The following is an 18518-nucleotide window of genomic DNA, read 5'->3' as shown; positions in this document are numbered from 1 at the left end:
GATATGTCTGACTGTTCAGCCTTGAAGCAGTAAGTGGTCAAGTGGTAACCAGTGATCTACAAGACCTGAGATCAGAAAGCGGAGGTGTTGGCGTGATAAGGTGAATACTCACGGGCCAGGCAGTGGGTCAGTGAAGTAGGAGAATACAGGGCTACTAATATTCGAATGATGTGTAGGCAAGTCAATCAGTAAGGACAGAGTATCTACTAGGTAGTATGTAGATGGTACCTGTCGACTAATATATTTCGTGTAGATCCCTGACTGAGCAACGAAATGGAGTACATAGGCAGTGCTGCTTTTACAGCCAGCTGAACACCTATTATTTTGAGGGACTGTTGAACCACATATGTGCCTAGTCTACTCAATGAAAATAAGAATAACAATAATGTTAGAACTCGAAAGTTGGTAGGATCATGGGAAGAAGGGGATATCGAATACCTTAGACTCATAAGACAGTGAAAGGGGGCAAGGCAGCGTTGATCATCGGGCTTCAAAAACTCCATAGGTACTTCTTGGTGCGTATTGAGAAGGTCCTCGGTCAATACTCGATACTTACAGAGTAGTTGTTGCTCATCATTGACGTACTTCCTGTAGGACCCATACTTGCCAGCTCTTGGCTTAGTGCGGAGGGAAGCGGAGTCCTCTTACCATTACGTAATAGCCTATCCGTTTTTCCCATGGGGACTCCGTATGTATCTGCCTACCTACGTCCTACGTAGTCGCCTCCTAGCTAGTACCAGGCTACCAGCCTACCAGGTGTTATTTACTTTTTTACCTACTCTATAGACTCAAGAGTTCATCCAGTATCTACGTACTACTCCGACTTGTCTACCCCTACAGGGATTCTGAATGTCAGGAACCTACCCCAATGCTACATCTCAAGGCATGTCCCGTGCTTCTGCTTCTTCCTACTTTCTGAATCTGTCAAGTACTACTAGTAAACTACTTAGCACTCACTAGGTACCATCTAGATACGTTATGCGTAGGCTGTAGACTGTAGAGGCTGCCCATGCCCCACCTCCTAATAATTGTGAGTGAAGAACTTGAGGCTGAAAAGGAAGTCCGTACCTACCTACCTGAGGTACGGAGCAGATTCAGAGTACTCTGGATATTGGTTCATTGAATTTCACCTACCTAGTACTTGTGTATATACTCCTATGTATATGACTGATACATACCTTTGTAGCAGTAGACTACCATTTGATATGCAACAAGAGGTTATAGAAGCCACCATGGGCATGAACAGTCATTGGGAAGATGACATGTCCACTGGGACTTTCTTGACTCTGTGGTCACTCCCAAGCAGAGGCCTAGAGATTTCTTCCCCCCTTCCCCCTCTTTGCACAAACCTTCATATCCAACCTACCATGTTTTGTTTTCAAGTTGGTGTAGAGCTCGCGCAAATGCGGTACTTTTTTATGAATAGATTAAGGAAGCCATGAAAAAGAACTTGGTATAAGCAGGAGTGTGATCAGCGACGCTTGCAATTGAAATGAACGATCTACTCCATAGGTCCGGTATTAATCTGCAACACCTAGTATCTAGGATCACTTCAGCTGGACAAATCCCACACCAGAGCGTACATCATCTGGAAACGCCTACCAGATTCTCGCGTCATGGCAGAAACAATACATCGACATCGGCCAAATGGTTGATTTGTCATGTCATTTTCTTGAGCATGAAGATGTTTTCAGTTTCAACAAACTTTGTCAGCACAGCAATCCTAATGCAAGGATACGTCTTCAGTGGCCGAAAAAGTGCGATCTAGGTTCGAAAACTGAACTGGATTCTCATGTGAAGACTTGTAGAAGTTTTCTTTTAAGTACCATAACGAATTGGCTTATAGTGGTTGTGATAATAAGGAGCCATCTGGCAGCAGAGCTTGTTCAAGTCAGGAGGATATCATACCCATCTTTTCGGATGTAGATTGCGTCTGCCGGATTAGCATATTTGCGACGCACAAGTTCGAATATCACTAGGCCAGCACTAGTACTAGGGACTTGGCGGATGGCACTTCCAGCAAACCCACGGAACAGCCATCGACGCCAACCTCCGGCACGCGCTGCTTTCTTTCTGCAACGCTTGGAAGTCTCTCGGTAAGCGGAATAATAGACTCGCATCATGCGCCCTTGTGAAGAAAGAAGATTGACCTGATGATCAAGGTATTCTAATCGAGCATAGTGAATGCCTTGAACAACACCTAACGGGTGCTGCACGGCTTGTTGAGCAATAGACGCTGCAACACCAGCGAACATGAGAAAACACGGCTCTAGGCTGTAATGGGGTTTGATGAGAGGTACCCCTCGGTCACTTGAATCAGAAGACTGTAATTTGTCCAAATGGTGAGCGGGCAGGGATCCATAGAATCTTGTGATGAAGGAATAATATGCCTGCGACTTTATGTATTCAAAAGAGCAGAAGAATACGGCATAGCCTAGTGAGTCACGCAAAAGCGATAAACTCCAGCCAGTGAAGATACCGCGAATACCAATCTCCCTTAATTTGCACTGCCCATAATGCCACATGCTTCGATATTGACCTTGCAGCATATCATTGGCTCGAAGTCGAATCTGAAGGGCATCTAGGGGCGCAGCCACAATCGATTGTATTGTCCCAGCTGCACAGCCAGCTGCAAATGTATGAAAAGGAGAGGCGGGAGGATATACACGCTTGACACCACGTGAAATTGGTTCATACAGTATACCGAGGGTCTGGAGGTACGACGTGTAGAGGACAGCGCCAATCCTGACAGCAAATTTAGAATCCAAAATGGCCAAAAACAAGCTGGGAAAGACTACTAACCCGGCATTTGCCAACAACGGGGGTAAAATCTGATTGGGTATGAAGCGCCAACCATAGGTACGAACAGCATGAACGATCAGGCCTGGTGTCGTGGTGTGTAATGACCAACGCTTTCCAGTTGAATGAGGATAGACAGCCCGCGCATATGCCTATTTGAATTTGAACATGAGAGGTTTAGATATTAGTACACGTCCATCGAGGAAGGTGACTAAGAAAGTCTTGATATTCAGAAACCCGAGAAGCAAGTGCTTGAATACGGACCATGTAACTAGACGAGATGCGTCAACAGTCCTTGTTTTCAGGAGATGGTGGAGAAAGTGCATACTCAACTCGAGTACGGAAAAAAGCTTTAATGGGGGCTCTGAAGTAAAATGCTACCATCTGCGCGCTGACTGCGCGAACACCAGCAGCTGAAGCGCCAGTCGCTGCATCGTTGCGAGGATTTCGTCGAGGAGCTTTGCCAATCTCCGTAACAAAATCAAGGTCATCAAAGCCTATTTGGTTGCTCATAGTGATTAGGCTCCCAAATGACATCTTGAAGAAATCTCTATTACTTCAATCTCCATTAGAGATATATATGAGGTCAAGCGAGTACAGCTGAAAAAAATGGACGAACGAATTTAAATAAACTCTTGAGATTGGATGGAGCGAAAAATCGAAGTTGATTATTCTTTCGTAGCTTACGGAGAAGATTAGGTATGATAGATAATAGTGGGTCATGTCGGTAGTGCATGCATGAGTGTGTAGAGCATCAGCAGCGAGGGAAGACAATATTTAGAGAGATGCCATGTAGTATCGCCATTGCTTTTAGGTACTTCGTTTTCCATCTGATACAGTAGGAAGCTGAGCTGGAAAGGCCGGATGTATATCTACCTAGCAGTAGTAAACATTAAGGGACTTGGTATTTGGTACAACTACTATGGAGTACATAAGAGGTACAAAATCGTTGTGAGTTATGAGTGGAGCGGCAAATTAAGCAAACAGTCCAAACAGAAAACGCGTGCTATCTATCCCAGGCTCGCGTTGCTGCAATTCACAGAGATCCCTTCAATTCTCCACCATACTACATAGTACATCATACACCGCAACCTTCTTCACTTAGTACTGTTCTATCACTTTGATGCAATAGTTTCAGGTTGATAAGAGAGTCCCATCAATCATTTCATAGGGCCCACAGTGTCTACCTACCTAAGACAACCTCCCTTTGATGCCATTACAACATGGCTGAAGAGATTGTGATTGATAGGAACTCATTTTTCAACCGATTGTCCAGCTTCTACGCGGCATGGAGAGCAGACAAGCGAACGAACCACCCAATATTTGGCGGTGTTAGTTCGATCGTTATTCTCATGGGAAAGACAGATGAGGCGAATACTTTTCAGAAGAACAATGCGATGCATGTATGGTTGATTTCTGCTCAGCTCCTTGCTTTTTGATCACTGGCTCTGGCATATATGCTAATAGGCTCTTGGTTGCTCCGTAGTTCTGGTTACTTGGCTACGAATTTCCAGCGACGCTTATCGTTCTCACAATCGACGCAATTTATGTTGTGACAACTGCAAAGAAAGGTAACAATGGCCGGATGAGCTTTGGAGATATTATATCTAATCAGACCACAAATTTTGCAGCCAAACACCTTGAGCCGCTGAAAGGGGGCAAGATCCCAGTTGAAATTCTGGTAACCACTAAAGATCCAGAACAAAAGCTTAAGGCGTTCGAGAAATGCACGGAAGTGATCAAAAATGCTGGGGTGAGTATACCCCCGCAGAGAGGTCGATAAATATCTGGCTAAAATCACGGAATCATGAAAAGAAAAAAGTTGGTGTGTTACCGAAGGATACTACAACTGGCCCATTCGCGGATGACTGGAAGCGCGCCTTTGCCAATATATCAGGCGAAGTCGAAGAAGTTGATATATCACCCGCCCTATCCGCTGCTTTCGCAGTGAAGGACACCGATGAATTAGTCCGTCCAAAGACTCATTCGCTGTCGACATTTGTAGCTAATTTGGAGACAGGTCTCGATTAGAAAGGCTTCGCGAGCTTGCAGCGGCCTGATGTCTGAATACTTTGTCGAAGAGATGTCGCGCCTGCTTGACGAAGAAAAGCAAATGACTCACAAAGCTTTGTCCGCGCGGGTTGATGCCAAAATCGATGATGCCAAATTCTTCAACAAATTGGCGAAGCTGCCAGCCGAATTTGATGCTCAACAGATTGATTGGGCTTACGGACCTGTGATTCAAAGTGGAGGGAAGTATGATCTCAGGCTCACAGCTGTGTCTGATAACAATAGTCTTGAACCAGGCATCATCATAGCTGGGTTTGGAATTCGCTATAAGACGTATAGTTCAATCATTGCGCGCACATACTTGGTAGATCCAAGCAAGTCTCAAGAAACGAATTATGCATTTTTACTCGGTCTGCACGAAGCTGTCATGAAGGAGGTGCGTGACGGTACGGTGGCTAAAGACCTATACAACAAGGCGCTCAACCTCATCCGGACAAAGAAGCCTGAACTTGAGGGTCATTTTGTCAAAACCGTGGGTGCCGGTATCGGAATCGAACTTCGGGATTCCAACATGGTACTCAACGGAAAGAACAACAGGGCTCTAAAAAGCGGGATGACTCTTTCCATCACAGTGGGACTTACGGATGTTGAAGATCCGGATTTGAAAGGGAGGAAAAACTCGACTTATTCCATGATCATTACAGATACTGTCCGTGTTGGGGAAAATGGGCCGCACGCATTCACCAAGGACGCCGGTATTGACATGGACTCTGTATCGTTCTACTTTGGAGACGAAGAGGAACCTCAGAAGCCAGTCAAGGAGAAGAAGGAAGCGAAAAGTAGCGCCATTGCGAGCAGAAATATCACAAGAACAAAACTTCGAGCTGAACGACCAACCCAGATCAACGAAGGCGCCGAGGCTCGACGTCGTGAGCACCAAAAGGAGTTAGCATCGAAAAAAACAAAGGAAGGCCTTGATCGATTCGCTGGTACTACTGGGGACGATAACGGCGTCGCTCAGAAGAAATTTAAGCGCTTCGAATCGTACAAGCGGGATAATCAACTTCCGACGAAAGTGAAAGATCTCATGGTATATGTTGACCAGAAAGCATCAACAGTAATAGTTCCTGTGATGGGTCGACCAGTTCCGTTCCACATCAACACCATCAAGAATGCCAGCAAGAGCGATGAGGGCGAGTATGCATACCTTCGCATCAACTTCCTTTCCCCCGGCCAAGGGGTTGGGAGAAAGGATGACCAACCTTTTGAAGATCTATCGGCTCATTTTTTGCGAAATCTAACCCTTCGGTCGAAGGACAACGAACGACTGGCTCAAGTGGCTCAAGATATCACTGAACTTAGGAAAAATGCTTTGAGGCGGGAGCAAGAGAAGAAGGAGATGGAAGATGTGGTTGAGCAAGACAAGCTTGTTGAGATCCGAAGTATGTCGTTTGTCTGTTCTATGCATGTTTTTTTTTTTTTTTTTTTTTTTATAAAAAAAAGTTTTACTGACCATCAGTAGACCGCCGACCTGTGAAGTTACCTGACGTCTACCTTCGACCTCCATTAGACGGCAAACGGGTTCCTGGTGAGGTCGAAATACATCAGAATGGTCTTCGGTACATGTCACCCTTTCGGAATGAGCATGTCGATGTACTCTTTAGCAACGTCAAGCATCTGTTTTTCCAGCCTTGTGCCCATGAATTGATAGTCCTCATCCACGTCCATCTGAAGACACCGATTATGATCGGTAAAAGAAAAACGAGAGATGTGCAATTTTACCGGGAAGCTACCGAGATGCAATTTGACGAAACCGGCAACCGCAGACGCAAGCATCGCTACGGGGATGAAGAGGAGTTTGAAGCAGAGCAAGAAGAAAGACGACGGAGAGCAGCTTTGGACAGGGAGTTTAAAGCCTTTGCGGAGAAAATCGCCGATGCTGGAAAGGACGAAGGCGTGGATGTCGACATCCCGTTCCGGGAGATTGGCTTCACCGGTGTCCCCAACCGCTCGAATGTCCTAATTCAGCCAACGACTGATGCTCTCGTTCAATTGACTGAGCCTCCTTTCCTGGTCATTACTTTGAATGAGATTGAGATAGCGCATCTTGAAAGAGTCCAGGTAAAGTGTCCCCCCCCGGAAGAAAGCTCCACAACTCGCTAACTCGGTTGTAGTTCGGACTGAAAAACTTTGATATGGTTTTTGTTTTCAAGGACTTCCACAGGCCACCAGTACACGTTAATACCATTCCTGTTGAAGCCCTGGAGAGCGTGAAGGATTGGCTGGATTCAGTCGACATTGCTTTCACCGAAGGACCTTTGAACCTTAATTGGACAACGATCATGAAGACGGTTGTGAGTGATCCATATGGTTTCTTTGCCGATGGAGGCTGGTCATTCTTAGCAGCAGAATCAGACTCGGAAGACGGATCTGAGGAAGAGGAAGAATCTGCATTTGAACTTTCCGAGTCGGAGCTGGCAGCAGCCGACGAAAGTTCAGAGGATGACAGCGAATTTGATGACGATGCTAGTGCCGAGGAGAGTGATTTTAGTGCCGAGGAAGAGAGTGGCGAGGATTGGGATGAACTCGAGCGGAAAGCAAAGGAGAAGGACAGGGAAATGGGCTTCGATGAGGAAGAGCGTAGTAAAAAACGAAAGCGCTAGTGTGTTCTACTTGAAGTCGAAGTCGCTGTGTTATCTTAGCATTCATTCACCAATGACAGAGCTCATTTATTTTATAGTGACTGCGATGGATCATGGGCTCCGCAAAGAGGAATCTGATATTGTTGATTACAATAAGCAACCAGTTACTCTGATCCATTGTTTGCCAGTGTCCCTACTTGTTGGGACTTTTCCGGTCGTATATCACTAAAATGAGGTCATGGTGAGATTAAAAGCAGTAGAGTGGTAGAGTGAGTCATGAGGGTTATCTGCCGTGGAAGCATGCGCTTACTCTACTATCCTACAATAATGTCTAAGCATCTGATTACTGAATATCTGTAGGTCTTTGTATAACTCGTCATAGTGCACCATTACCTGGAAACCAGAAACAAATTGACTCTAACTGACCAGGCTCATTGAATTAAATTTCCATACATCTTCTTCATAGCCCGAGACATGACCAGTGCAGGCTATGCGAAATGGGATATGCTTGAACCTTCCGCGTATGCACATTGTCGAGAGCGGAAACACGCGCAGAAAGGGGTTGCCCCTCAGGAAACCAAGGGGTCAGGGACAGGCTAACAGCAAACGTTAAGAGATCGCGAGATCTTATTTTCCCTGTCTCACAGAGGCCCACATGCTTCGCATTCTCCTTGCTTGGTCTGGAGTAAAAGAATCATAGCAATCGTCCGATGAATAGTCCATAAAGTTATGTATAGCATCCAGGCCAGGGCTTTCAAGACACGAATCTTTCTGCGAAGGACATCCCTCTGTAGGCACAGATTGTTGGGGTGTGTCGGCTATGTAATCACCAGGATCACCACTGGAGCATGATTCTCCCTCGAAAGTATGTAGAAGACCATTCCAGTGACCAACCTCGTGTATCGCAGTGCCGCCACGATTGTAATGTGCTAAGGAGCCACCAGGCATTGTTTTAGCATGCACATTGCAACCATCCAGGATATAGTTAGCTCGAGAACTGTTGCTATTTATGCTAGGGTCCGGTAGAGTACAAAACCCAAGTACACTTGAGAGCGCTTGATTGAGCTTACGCGCTCGCTGGTCGCGACTTCCACTGACACGGGAGAGCCGCGGGGGCAATTGTTGCAGGTTGGTTTGGAAGTAAATATTAAGCGTACTGTATCCTCCTTGACGGAGAGCACTCTTCATGGCCGCATCATCAGCGTTTCGTGCCCATGTGTCATTTGTTTGACGTGTGACACCCTGCAGGCGATAGGATATTGCGGCGTCTTTATAGGCATTTTGCAAATATGAAAGCTTTAGGAACGTTAGCTACTAGTAGATATGACGAGAAAATATAATCCGATTGAGGCTGACCTGTAGGGAAACCATTTCGTCCGTTACCAATCCCGCATCTGCTTCACTACTCACGATGTGGAACCATGTGTCTATTTCGATGGGTTCCGATCTTTTCGTGGCCTCATTACCGTCAGCCTGAGATTCACGAACGCTCAACCTCTGATGCTGTGCGCTCAAAAGAGCATCTGCGGTACCTGTGGCACAGTACGCACGACCTTGCAGAGCTGATACTTTCGTTTGAAATCTTGACAGTTTCATGAGACCTGTAACGAGCAGGATTTTATGAGCATAGGAAAACAAGAGCATGGCGAATGTAAGTCTCTTGCGAAGCTTGCGAGGTTCATACCGAGTTGACCGCCTCCGCAGTGGATATAAAGTACATCGACATGTTGCCAATAGATACCGGAATGTAGTGCATTTAGTTCATCATCAAGAATGCTGTAGGTCAAAACAGGAATAACCTGGCAATGGATAGTGTCCACTCAAATAAACACCATCTGCTAGCCAGTAGGGAAGATATTGGGATCAATAGTTTGCTCGTTCTGATACAGTCAATAGTTTTTCGATATCAACCACCGGTAACCACCGAACTTACATTTTCCTCGGCTAAATGGTGGCATAAATCCCAATTGAAAAGGTAATTGAGAAGAACTCATTGGCGATAACAGCATCACATGGAGGACTTTGGGGAATCTATCCGTCACGCAGTCTCATCAATGATCAATGATTGTGGGAACCAAATCTTTCATCTCTTCCCGTTGCTACAGCTGTGCTTTCTTGTTCATTATTCCAAGTCAGATAGGTGTGGTCACCAAGTTTCCTACGCACAGTTAGTTTCAAAAGCTTGATCAAAGAAAGAATCATGACCATACCTAGGTCGAATGAGATGCGCAAGTGTAAAGAGTGCTCCCAGTAAAACACAAATACCACCAACGACAACATAGGCTATCCCCATGAACGGGTTCTGTCCACCAATGACAGTCCTGGTGGATATAAGAATCGACTTCGTACCACCATACTCGCTGACCGGGAACCCTAAGCTTGATTAGCTGCCATCATTATAATTTCGCTCGACAAGTACGTACTGTCTTCAATATCCAAGCGATAAGACCCAGCTTCCATAGGCATAGTATCATTCCTGCGGGAAAGCTTGCTGAAGGCGGGTAGGGCTGCGGTTCTCATCCAAACCATGAATTCTTCGTCCTCATGAAGGTCAGGGATACCGTCGACATAACCGTTCGGATAACGATCACGCCAATTTGGCGGTGGAACCACTTCCCATGGTTTGTATTGCGTCTTCTTTATGAGTTCTTTGTCGCTGTCCCAGGCGATGCTCTTATTGGTCATGAAATAGACCTTCGGGTTCAAGTCACTGAGCAGCTCAGGGCTATGGATTGTGTCATTGAACATGGAATTCGCAATCAGCCCGCATGGATAATAGGCTTTTCCCGTAGGATCCAGTTTGAGAGGGTCACATGAGCCCCTGTCAATGGATTTGTTGTCAACGGCTTTACCTTTCAACTGATCAATGTCAAGAGACTTGACGTATCGGCGGTGATTCTGGTAGAAATTGGTGAGGCGGTAGTACATGAAGACTGGTGGTCCAATAGTGTCAGGAATCTCGAAACTAAGACGACAGATCGTAGTGCCGTTCGATATGTGGCGCTCCCATGTTGGAGTGAACTGCTCGCTCGATGACTTGAATGATGAATGTACTCTGTCTGCAATTGATACAGGATAAGAAGGCGCCTTTTCCGCACATTCTGAATAATCGATGACAATCTCTTGCACCTTGTCGATAGACAATAGTTAGTAGCCTGGCCTGCGAGGAGTATGCTTTTTGAGACATACTTGTGAGCTCGCCCACAGAAGGAGACCACCGATGGGCGCAAAGATCACTCCAAAGACGAAAAAAATTGGCAATACACTTCTCGGGGTGAGGATAGGTCTGGAGTATTGAAAGTTAGTTGACCAAAGTATGAGAAGGCATATGAGTGAGACCAGATGCTTACTGCCAGGCCTTTAGCCGTTGTTGTCTGAAAGCTGTATCTGTGGGTGTCATTTGTATCAGCAAGAGCAGCTGGTTGATTAAGATATACAACTCTCACTGGCAGGTCTTCTGGACTTGGGTTTCTTGTCGCTGTCGATTTCATCTCTATGGTCTTGGTCCTTGAACGATCCTGGTGGAGTCATCTCCGCATGAGACATTTCTATCTGCAATAGGTATAAGATGAAATGATAAATTTAAGTTCAGGGTGATAGCAGCAGGGACTCTGGATGAAAAAATCAGATCTAAGTGGTCTGATTTAAGGTGTATGCAGCTCAGTGGCGCGGAATATTTTGGTTGTTGCAAGTTGTAAGTTGTGACTTCTGTCCCCTTATGTCTCATGGATCCCGCGGATCTTGCATAACACTGTAACATGAGTAGTCCAGTTATGCATGCTTTAACATATTGCGCTTTTCCCGCTTAGTAAGCGACCGCACCAAATACAAACTACTCATTGAATACTCCGTACGCAACTACGTACTCTGGAGTCTAGCAGACAGACGACAGAGATATACCTGTCAGTTATGTGGATTCGTCGTAGAACTGAAATCTGTGTAATACCGCTACACTAAAAAGGTATCCGGATTCTAGTTAGTGGGATACAGTGTTTCATCTACGTCGACAGAATTCAATCTAGTACGACTGTTAGAGTATGTGAAATAAATGTCCTTGTGGTATATGACCAATACATGCATATCTCTTATATTGATAGGTCCTTCCGTGATTCGAATCATTAGGTCTATTCCGGAGGTACCTATGTATCTTGGTAGCTGTTCTTTACTCGGGGGAGTGAGTGGGTGGGGGGAGAGAGAAGAAGAGGAGGAGGTGGTGGAGGAGGAGGAGGACAAAGCAATGGTCTATCTATCCTCTCGCGTACTTATCTAGGTAATTGACCATACGATCAGGCTAAGAAGTATGTGTTTTCATGTTTCTGCTGCCGAGTATTATCGACTGACTTGTTTAGAGGGAGCAAAAGCACGGTATAGATAGAATCAAGCAAATCGGTAATGATAGTGCTTAATACTCAATATTAGCCGTTCGCGATTCATTGAATCACGGACTTAAACGCAGTATCGAGCGAATATATCGATGAATTGAAGATATGAATGAGGAACCCAAAGTCATTTGGGTTGACGAAAGGCAGGCCTGGAAAAAACTGATAGTGGATAACAATTGGACTATCATTCAGAGTATCATGTGGGTTTGAATATAGATGTTCTTTCTGCCGTACGTTTGATCTTTTTTCCTTTCTTCACCTCTATAACGTTGTAGCAAGTACCGACTCTGTATATAATTACTCGGTGTTCCATAGCAAGTTGACATTCTTGTGGGTTAAGCACGGGCCAGCTATGCTAAAACAGGACCGGAGTAGACATAAAAAGCAACGCGTCTAAACCACCTATTGTTGATCAAGAAACTGAATCGAAAACGAAATTGATGGCGAGCAGAGGGAAACGACCCTGCAGCAACCCTGGTAATCGCTCATTAGGAATAACAAAGCAAGGTATATGAAGAATGTGCTCTAGGTGCTAGGTGCAATTGATGAATCATGTAACTTCAGATATTGTTGGAAATGCTCAGGCCCAAACCAACCAACACGGTCAAATGCCGTCCAAAGCTTGCTTGCCTTGTTGACGTCGATTTTGCAGGCTTGCTGGGCGTCTGTTTTGCGAAATTCTTTGCCGATGATCAATGCTCTCACACGAGCTTCGAAGATGCGACGCTTGCTGCATAGATAAGTGGCGCATGAAAGCCTCAAGGTGGAAGCGAGACTGAGCTCAGATGGGCTCAACAGACGCCGATCTGGATCATGGCTCAAATCTAGCATCTGTCCTTTCCAGTCTGCTTTCAATCCCTTAGCATTGCCACCAAGTGTTTCTAATGGTGGCGAGAAATCCTTGATGGAACTATAATCAGTGTCATCCCGATTTGTACCCGCGCCTCTTGAAGGCCTTGCACTTGTCGTCACAGGTGAATCAAAGGATCCAAGCAGCTGTTGGTGCGAAGTGGACCTCGGAGTACGCTTGGGTCGGGGCACCCGCTGCATGTGAGGTTGCGTAACAATCACTCTTTTAACAGGGGCTGGCGCAATTCGCTTCAACTTGGCCTCTAATGCTTTTGGTTGGAACCGGTTCATCATTAGCAATTGTCGCTCTAGCGTCTCGCGCTCCTCCTTGGCCCATGCAGCTGGGTTACGGTTATATTGAGCTGACACAACGGGCACGCAAGAAAGAGCCAGAAAATACTCGTCATGCGTTGGTTTGTTCAACTTGTTATCGAATCTCGCCATATGAGATTTGATATGGTGTTCCACTAAAGCCTCTGCTGACCCTGGAAGAATAGGCCCGAACAATGGCTCGTCAGTGGCAAGGTCCGTCAGAGGCTCCAGACGGGGAAAGAGAACAGGATCCCTAGAGGGACCGAGCACAATGTCTTGTTCGATTTCATCTGGAGTATTCGACTTCCTTTTCTTACTTCCAGTATATGGAGTAACAGGCGGCGATGGTAGGTCCATCTCCGACTGTGTTCGTTTCCGCTCGTTGGAGATCGGAGGGAGTTTCATCTCATGGCCAAACGAGGTGTAGTCCTGTGATGTCGAGTGAGATGACAAAGTGGTATTGAAGCTTTCCATGGGTTTAGATTCAGGAGGGGACATGAGATTGGAAACAGATGGTAGCCGATTCATATTGGATTTGTTACTTTCGCCCAATAGTGGGGTGGTATGGGAACTCATTACACTGGTGATGCTGATATCCAGCAATGGAGGGGAGGTGAAAAGGGGAGCTGGGATATATGATATAGAGGGGTCTCGAGAGATGTGAGGTTTATGATCTGCTGACAGTATAATGCATCCACATGGGAGTAGATGACGAAGGTTGATGAGATGGTGTTGATAGAAGTCAATGGAAGTATTAACTAGTGATGTTGGCAAAACATACAGAAGAGATGATTTGTCAAAGCTGCTTCTTTGTTGCTGGTGGCAAGAAACAGATATGACTCAAAGCAATATCAGTAATATTCCCAATGACTGGCTTGATGGAAGAGGGGCATTTGGGGGTTTTTTCATTGCTGTGTGAGGCAAAAACAGGGAGAGTAAATTCATGATCTAAGGCGATTGAATTCTTCTCCAGGAGGGATGGTCAGCCTAATCAACTCCCTAGAGTTGTTTAGGCGCCAGGTATTGATCTGAGAAATCAACAATGAGTCAATGCACATTGATGGCTTGGATTTTAGGTCACTGACTACCTGGCAATGTCATCAGTGGACAGGAAGATGCGGGGGTGTGTGGCAGTACAGTCATGTGTTGCTGGATGCTGACCTTGTACCCATAGAAGGCATGGGAGAATGATAACCAAGGATCAGCAAAGTACTAGAATTAGTGTTTTATCTGCCTACACCTTCTGTTCACCCCTACCTGTTCACTGGTATATTTATATAAGTATATGTGGTTAATATAGTTAATATTAATTGCATTGTGCACATAGTATCATTACTCACTCAACTATATTACTATATAGAATTAGAATCTTAAAGCTTCATGGTTGATTGATTGATTGATTGATTAGTTCCTTACTCTGTCTATTTAAGCACTAAGCTAGGTCATGCCAGACTACGGAGGTGTGGTGCAAAAGTATCTGGGCTGCTAGTAAAATTAAATGTAATAGTTTTACATAGCTTATACACTAAATTTAATAGGAAGAGCTATTGATTAACTATCTTCTCTAGTTCTTCTAGTTTCATCAATTCCTTACTATTAGACTTCTACTAATTTGAAGCTATTCACAACCCCTTTTCTCTATCAAAATAGATTTAACAGAGCATTCAGCCCACCTTATGTAAGGATCTCTAAGAGAGAGAGATGCCTTAGCTACCCAGTGCGCTACTATATAGGTCTGGATCCGCGAGTTGTCTAGCAACTCGCGGTAATGTTGGTCTTTTAGCCTTATGGTCTGTTAGAATCCAGCTAGCATTCTTATACCTTAGTAGGCTGCCTGCCTGCCTGCTTCTGTGCTGTATACCCTGAAATCTACAGAAAAAGAAGCTAAAGATGCATGTTACTTATTTAGATACTATATATATCTAAGCCCTTACCTTACTAACTATAGGTATTAATATCAGAATAGTAAGGAGCTCTCTTTAGCTTTCTACTTAGATAATTTATAACTAGATTAAAAAGACTATAGATTATAGCTATAAATTAGAGATTAAACTATATATCTTCCCTAAATATATAAAAGATAGGAAGTATATAGACTGCCCTAAGGAGATTACTAGAGCTACTAAGTAGGCTATCCTTAAATTAGTAAGAAAGGATTAAAATAGATATAAAAAATTATCTAAAATATTTATATTTAAAGTTAGTATCTCTTATTTTATTATTTTATATATCCTAAAGAAACATAAGCTTAAGATAATAAAAATAACTATAAAGCTAGATCTAACTAATAAAATAAAGTAGAAAAGACTTCTCTTTTATCTTATCTATAAAGATTAGATACTTAAAGATTAGAAAAATAGAATATTTATAGATAAAATCTCTATCTTTTTAGGATAGCAGCATAGAGCCCTATAAATCTAGTATATAAGTAAGAAGAGAGATAATTTTATTATTATATATTAGTAGTAAAAAAAAAGTAGTAATTTTATAATATAGAAAATATTCTCTTATAATAAGAAAGAGCCTCTTTATATCTAGACTCTAAGATAGCTTAAGATAAGAGGCTTACTTAGCTAAAAATAAAAGCTTTAAATTAGGAGTTTAAGCCTATATAAAAAACTAAATAAGAGATAGAAGTTATCTTAGTATATCTAAAGCTTTAAAATAATAAGATATCTAGTTATTGTAAGGATTGCAAAGGTCTATTATGTATTATATTAAAGCTACCTTTACAGAAGAATCTAATAATAAGAAGGCTCCTTATAAGAGGTTATATAAATAGTTATATAACCTATAAAGATATAAACCCTGCCTGTAACTACTAAACTTTAGAGTTTAGTAATAATCTCTTTAAATAAGAATATATATATTTAAATCTATTTATAAATATTCTTCTTTTATATTAGTTTCTAATTCTTATAGATTATAGATCCTTATATTTTATTATTTAACCTTTAAAACTAGTCTATTAGGAAAATAGTATTATAAAAGAGATTAGTTAGACTAGAACTATCTAGTAAATCCTCCTCTATAACTATATAAAGTTAAATAGTAGGAAAAGAGATAGCCTATAAAGAGAAAGACTCTAAGAATAAGCTAAGTTTATAAGACTTCTTTATTTTAGTAAACCTAAAGTTAATAGGGGTAACCCCTATAAGAGAGTATTTATAATAAGAACTATAGCTTCTATAAGAAATCTAAAAGCTTTATAATAATCTAGGTATAGGTATTAGAAAGTACTTATAAAGCTAGAAATAAGAGGAATTATTCTTATTATCTATAAAAAAAATTAATATCTAAATCTAATCCTTACCTAAGTCTAAGAGATACTTAACTTATAATTATATAATATACTAAGCCTTTATTATAAGCTAAGAGTCTACTGCAGAAGCTAATAACTAGAATAAGAAGAAGTATACTAAAATTATAATAGCCTATCTATATTATATTCTCTCTAATATTTAGTAGAGTAAGATATCTAAGGACTTTTATAATTAAAAGTAAAAAAACTTTTATATTTTTTTAGAATTATAGCTAGATAATCTAGAGAATTATAAATAGGAAGTATAGTTATAAATATTTTAGATAAGGCCTTATAAGAGAGAAATAGACTATATATATTAATAGAGGTAATATAAGTAATAAATTAAAATTAGAGATAATATAAAGAATTTAAAGAAAGTATAATTATACCTCTTCTTTAAGTCCTTCTCTATAGTATTTAAGTAGAAGGTCTATAAATATTTAAAGTTCCTAAAATCTAAGAAAGAGATAATCTCTCTACTTATAAGATTATACCTAAGTATAGAATAGAATACTTATTAGAATCTCTTATATAAAGATAAAGATTATTAAGGCCTTAGGAACTTAGGGAAGCCTCTTATAGATTATATTATTATTAAGAAGATAGAGATAATAGGACCTATTATAATTATATTATTTATAAAGAGGTAAGGTCTATAGTCTTATATCTTTAATATCTTATAGATCTATTTTAATTATAATAAAGAAGAGGATATTATAAGATATTATCTAAGTAAGCCTAAGTAGGAGGGCCCTATAAAGACTAAATAACTAATTATTATTATTATTATTAAAGAATAGAATAAAAAGTATTATAGATTCTTACTCTTTTATTTAAGTATATTTCTTTAGGCTTAGATAGAAGAGAAGAGGGAGAGACTAATCTTATAAGTATTAGTTAATAATAGAAGCTTAGTTAATCTTATCCCTATAATATTAACTAAGGAAAATAACTAGTATACCCTATTATAATAAGTTTTTATAGAGATATTAATCTTATAAGAAATAAGAAATAAAGAAGTAGTAAAAGCTACTATTCTAATTAAAAATAATAATAGAATAGAGTAGCTCTTTATAGAGCTTATAGTAGTATCTCTAGATATAAATTATATTATCTTAGGGATACTATAATTAAAGTAGTATAATCTTATAATTCTTTAGAGAGAAGATAAAGTAATCTTTAGTATAAAGTTAGCTCTATAAATTTATTTAGTTTTAGTAAAAGAGTTTATAGAAGTAGAAGATATAATAATTATAATAGTATAAGTTATAGAAACCCTATAAGAGATAATAAAAAATAAGAACTCTATACTAGACTAGCTTATAAATTTTTATATAGTCTTCTTAGAGAAGAAGGCTTAGGAATTACTACTATATTATAAAGATATAAATCTAGAGATAGATCTAAAGGAAGAGAAGTAACTACTCTTTAGATCTCTTTATATTTTTTTTTTAGCAGAATTAATAGTACTTTATAAGTATCTTTAGATAATACTTATAGAGAGATAGATCTAAAAATTAAAGTTAATAATAAGAGTATTAATTCTTTTTATAAAGAAGAAAGATAATACTCTCTAGCTATATATTAATTATTATAATCTAAATTATATTATCCTAAAAAATTATTATCTACTTCCCCTTATTCTAGAGACTATTAAAAGACTTATAAAAGGAAGGATTTTTATATAGCTAGATTTTTATAAGACTTATTATAGTGGAATTACCAAGGGTAAGGTAGTATCACCAGGGGTGAAGAGAAATAGGCTGGGCTAATGCCTCTTCACTTACCTGGGGTAAGATCTTCTATTTATACCTAGCTACTGGCTATCTATCCAAAAGATAAGTTATAGATATTATAGAGATTTCTTAGGTCAACCTTAGTAACCTAGAGTTAACCTTAATAATTATTAATCTACTTATAATATTTATTCACTAATATCACATCCTCCCCTACTTAAGGTGAGGCCTATCCTTAGTAGGTTATCTGGCTATTTGTAGTCTAAGGGAGTGATGTTATGCATAGTAAGTAGTATTAGATTATACTTAGTAAGTAGCATTAGATTATACTTAGTAAGTAGTATTAGATTATACTTAGTAAGTAGTATTAGATTACTTAGAGGGTAGTATTAGATTATTTAGTAAGTAGGGTTACTAGTATAGTTATTATAGTAGAGGTAAGGTAAGGTTATATATTATTTATTTTAATTTTAAGTAACTCTAC

At 41.0% G+C, this 18518-nt stretch overlaps 5 protein-coding genes across 5 annotated transcripts, besides 3 other annotated features; 1 reads left to right on the top strand and 4 right to left on the bottom strand.

Annotated features, from left to right (window-relative positions):
• Positions 1–1886: 1886 nt before the first annotated feature.
• Positions 1887–3312, bottom strand: ACLA_026880 (putative mitochondrial carrier protein; the record flags this gene model as incomplete). Its single annotated transcript, XM_001269391.1, has 4 exons — positions 1887–2745; positions 2803–2951; positions 3064–3070; positions 3128–3312. 4 exons carry the CDS (start codon positions 3310–3312, stop codon positions 1887–1889), a joined length of 1200 nt encoding a protein of 399 aa, XP_001269392.1.
• Positions 3313–4022: 710 nt separating this feature from the next.
• On the top strand, positions 4023–7472 carry spt16 (chromatin-remodeling protein SPT16; the record flags this gene model as incomplete). The annotated part of the gene is made up of 7 exons (XM_001269390.1): positions 4023–4202; positions 4286–4370; positions 4431–4552; positions 4615–4767; positions 4820–6251; positions 6332–6930; positions 6984–7472. The coding sequence occupies 7 exons, from the start codon at positions 4023–4025 to the stop codon at positions 7470–7472; spliced, it is 3060 nt and encodes a 1019-aa protein (XP_001269391.1).
• Positions 6279–6301: a microsatellite.
• Positions 7473–7911: 439 nt separating the features above from the next.
• ACLA_026860 (zinc metalloprotease) lies at positions 7912–9095 on the bottom strand (the record flags this gene model as incomplete). Its single annotated transcript, XM_001269389.1, has 3 exons — positions 7912–8019; positions 8097–8747; positions 8862–9095. 3 exons carry the CDS (start codon positions 9093–9095, stop codon positions 7912–7914), a joined length of 993 nt encoding a protein of 330 aa, XP_001269390.1.
• Positions 9096–9509: 414 nt separating this feature from the next.
• ACLA_026850 (CDC50/LEM3 family protein) lies at positions 9510–10997 on the bottom strand (the record flags this gene model as incomplete). Its single annotated transcript, XM_001269388.1, has 6 exons — positions 9510–9609; positions 9662–9824; positions 9875–10580; positions 10641–10737; positions 10802–10838; positions 10898–10997. 6 exons carry the CDS (start codon positions 10995–10997, stop codon positions 9510–9512), a joined length of 1203 nt encoding a protein of 400 aa, XP_001269389.1.
• Positions 10998–12358: 1361 nt separating this feature from the next.
• ACLA_026840 (SWIRM domain-containing protein) lies at positions 12359–13522 on the bottom strand (the record flags this gene model as incomplete). The annotated part of the gene is made up of 1 exon (XM_001269387.1): positions 12359–13522. The coding sequence occupies one exon, from the start codon at positions 13520–13522 to the stop codon at positions 12359–12361; it is 1164 nt and encodes a 387-aa protein (XP_001269388.1).
• Positions 13523–14375: 853 nt separating this feature from the next.
• Positions 14376–14400: a microsatellite.
• Positions 14401–18318: 3918 nt separating this feature from the next.
• Positions 18319–18443: a microsatellite.
• Positions 18444–18518: the final 75 nt, after the last annotated feature.

Source organism: Aspergillus clavatus, genomic scaffold (genome assembly GCF_000002715.2).
Source record: "Aspergillus clavatus NRRL 1 1099423829805 genomic scaffold, whole genome shotgun sequence".
Taxonomy (NCBI): domain Eukaryota; kingdom Fungi; phylum Ascomycota; class Eurotiomycetes; order Eurotiales; family Aspergillaceae; genus Aspergillus; species Aspergillus clavatus.
This window is presented reverse-complemented; position numbering and strand designations above follow the sequence as displayed.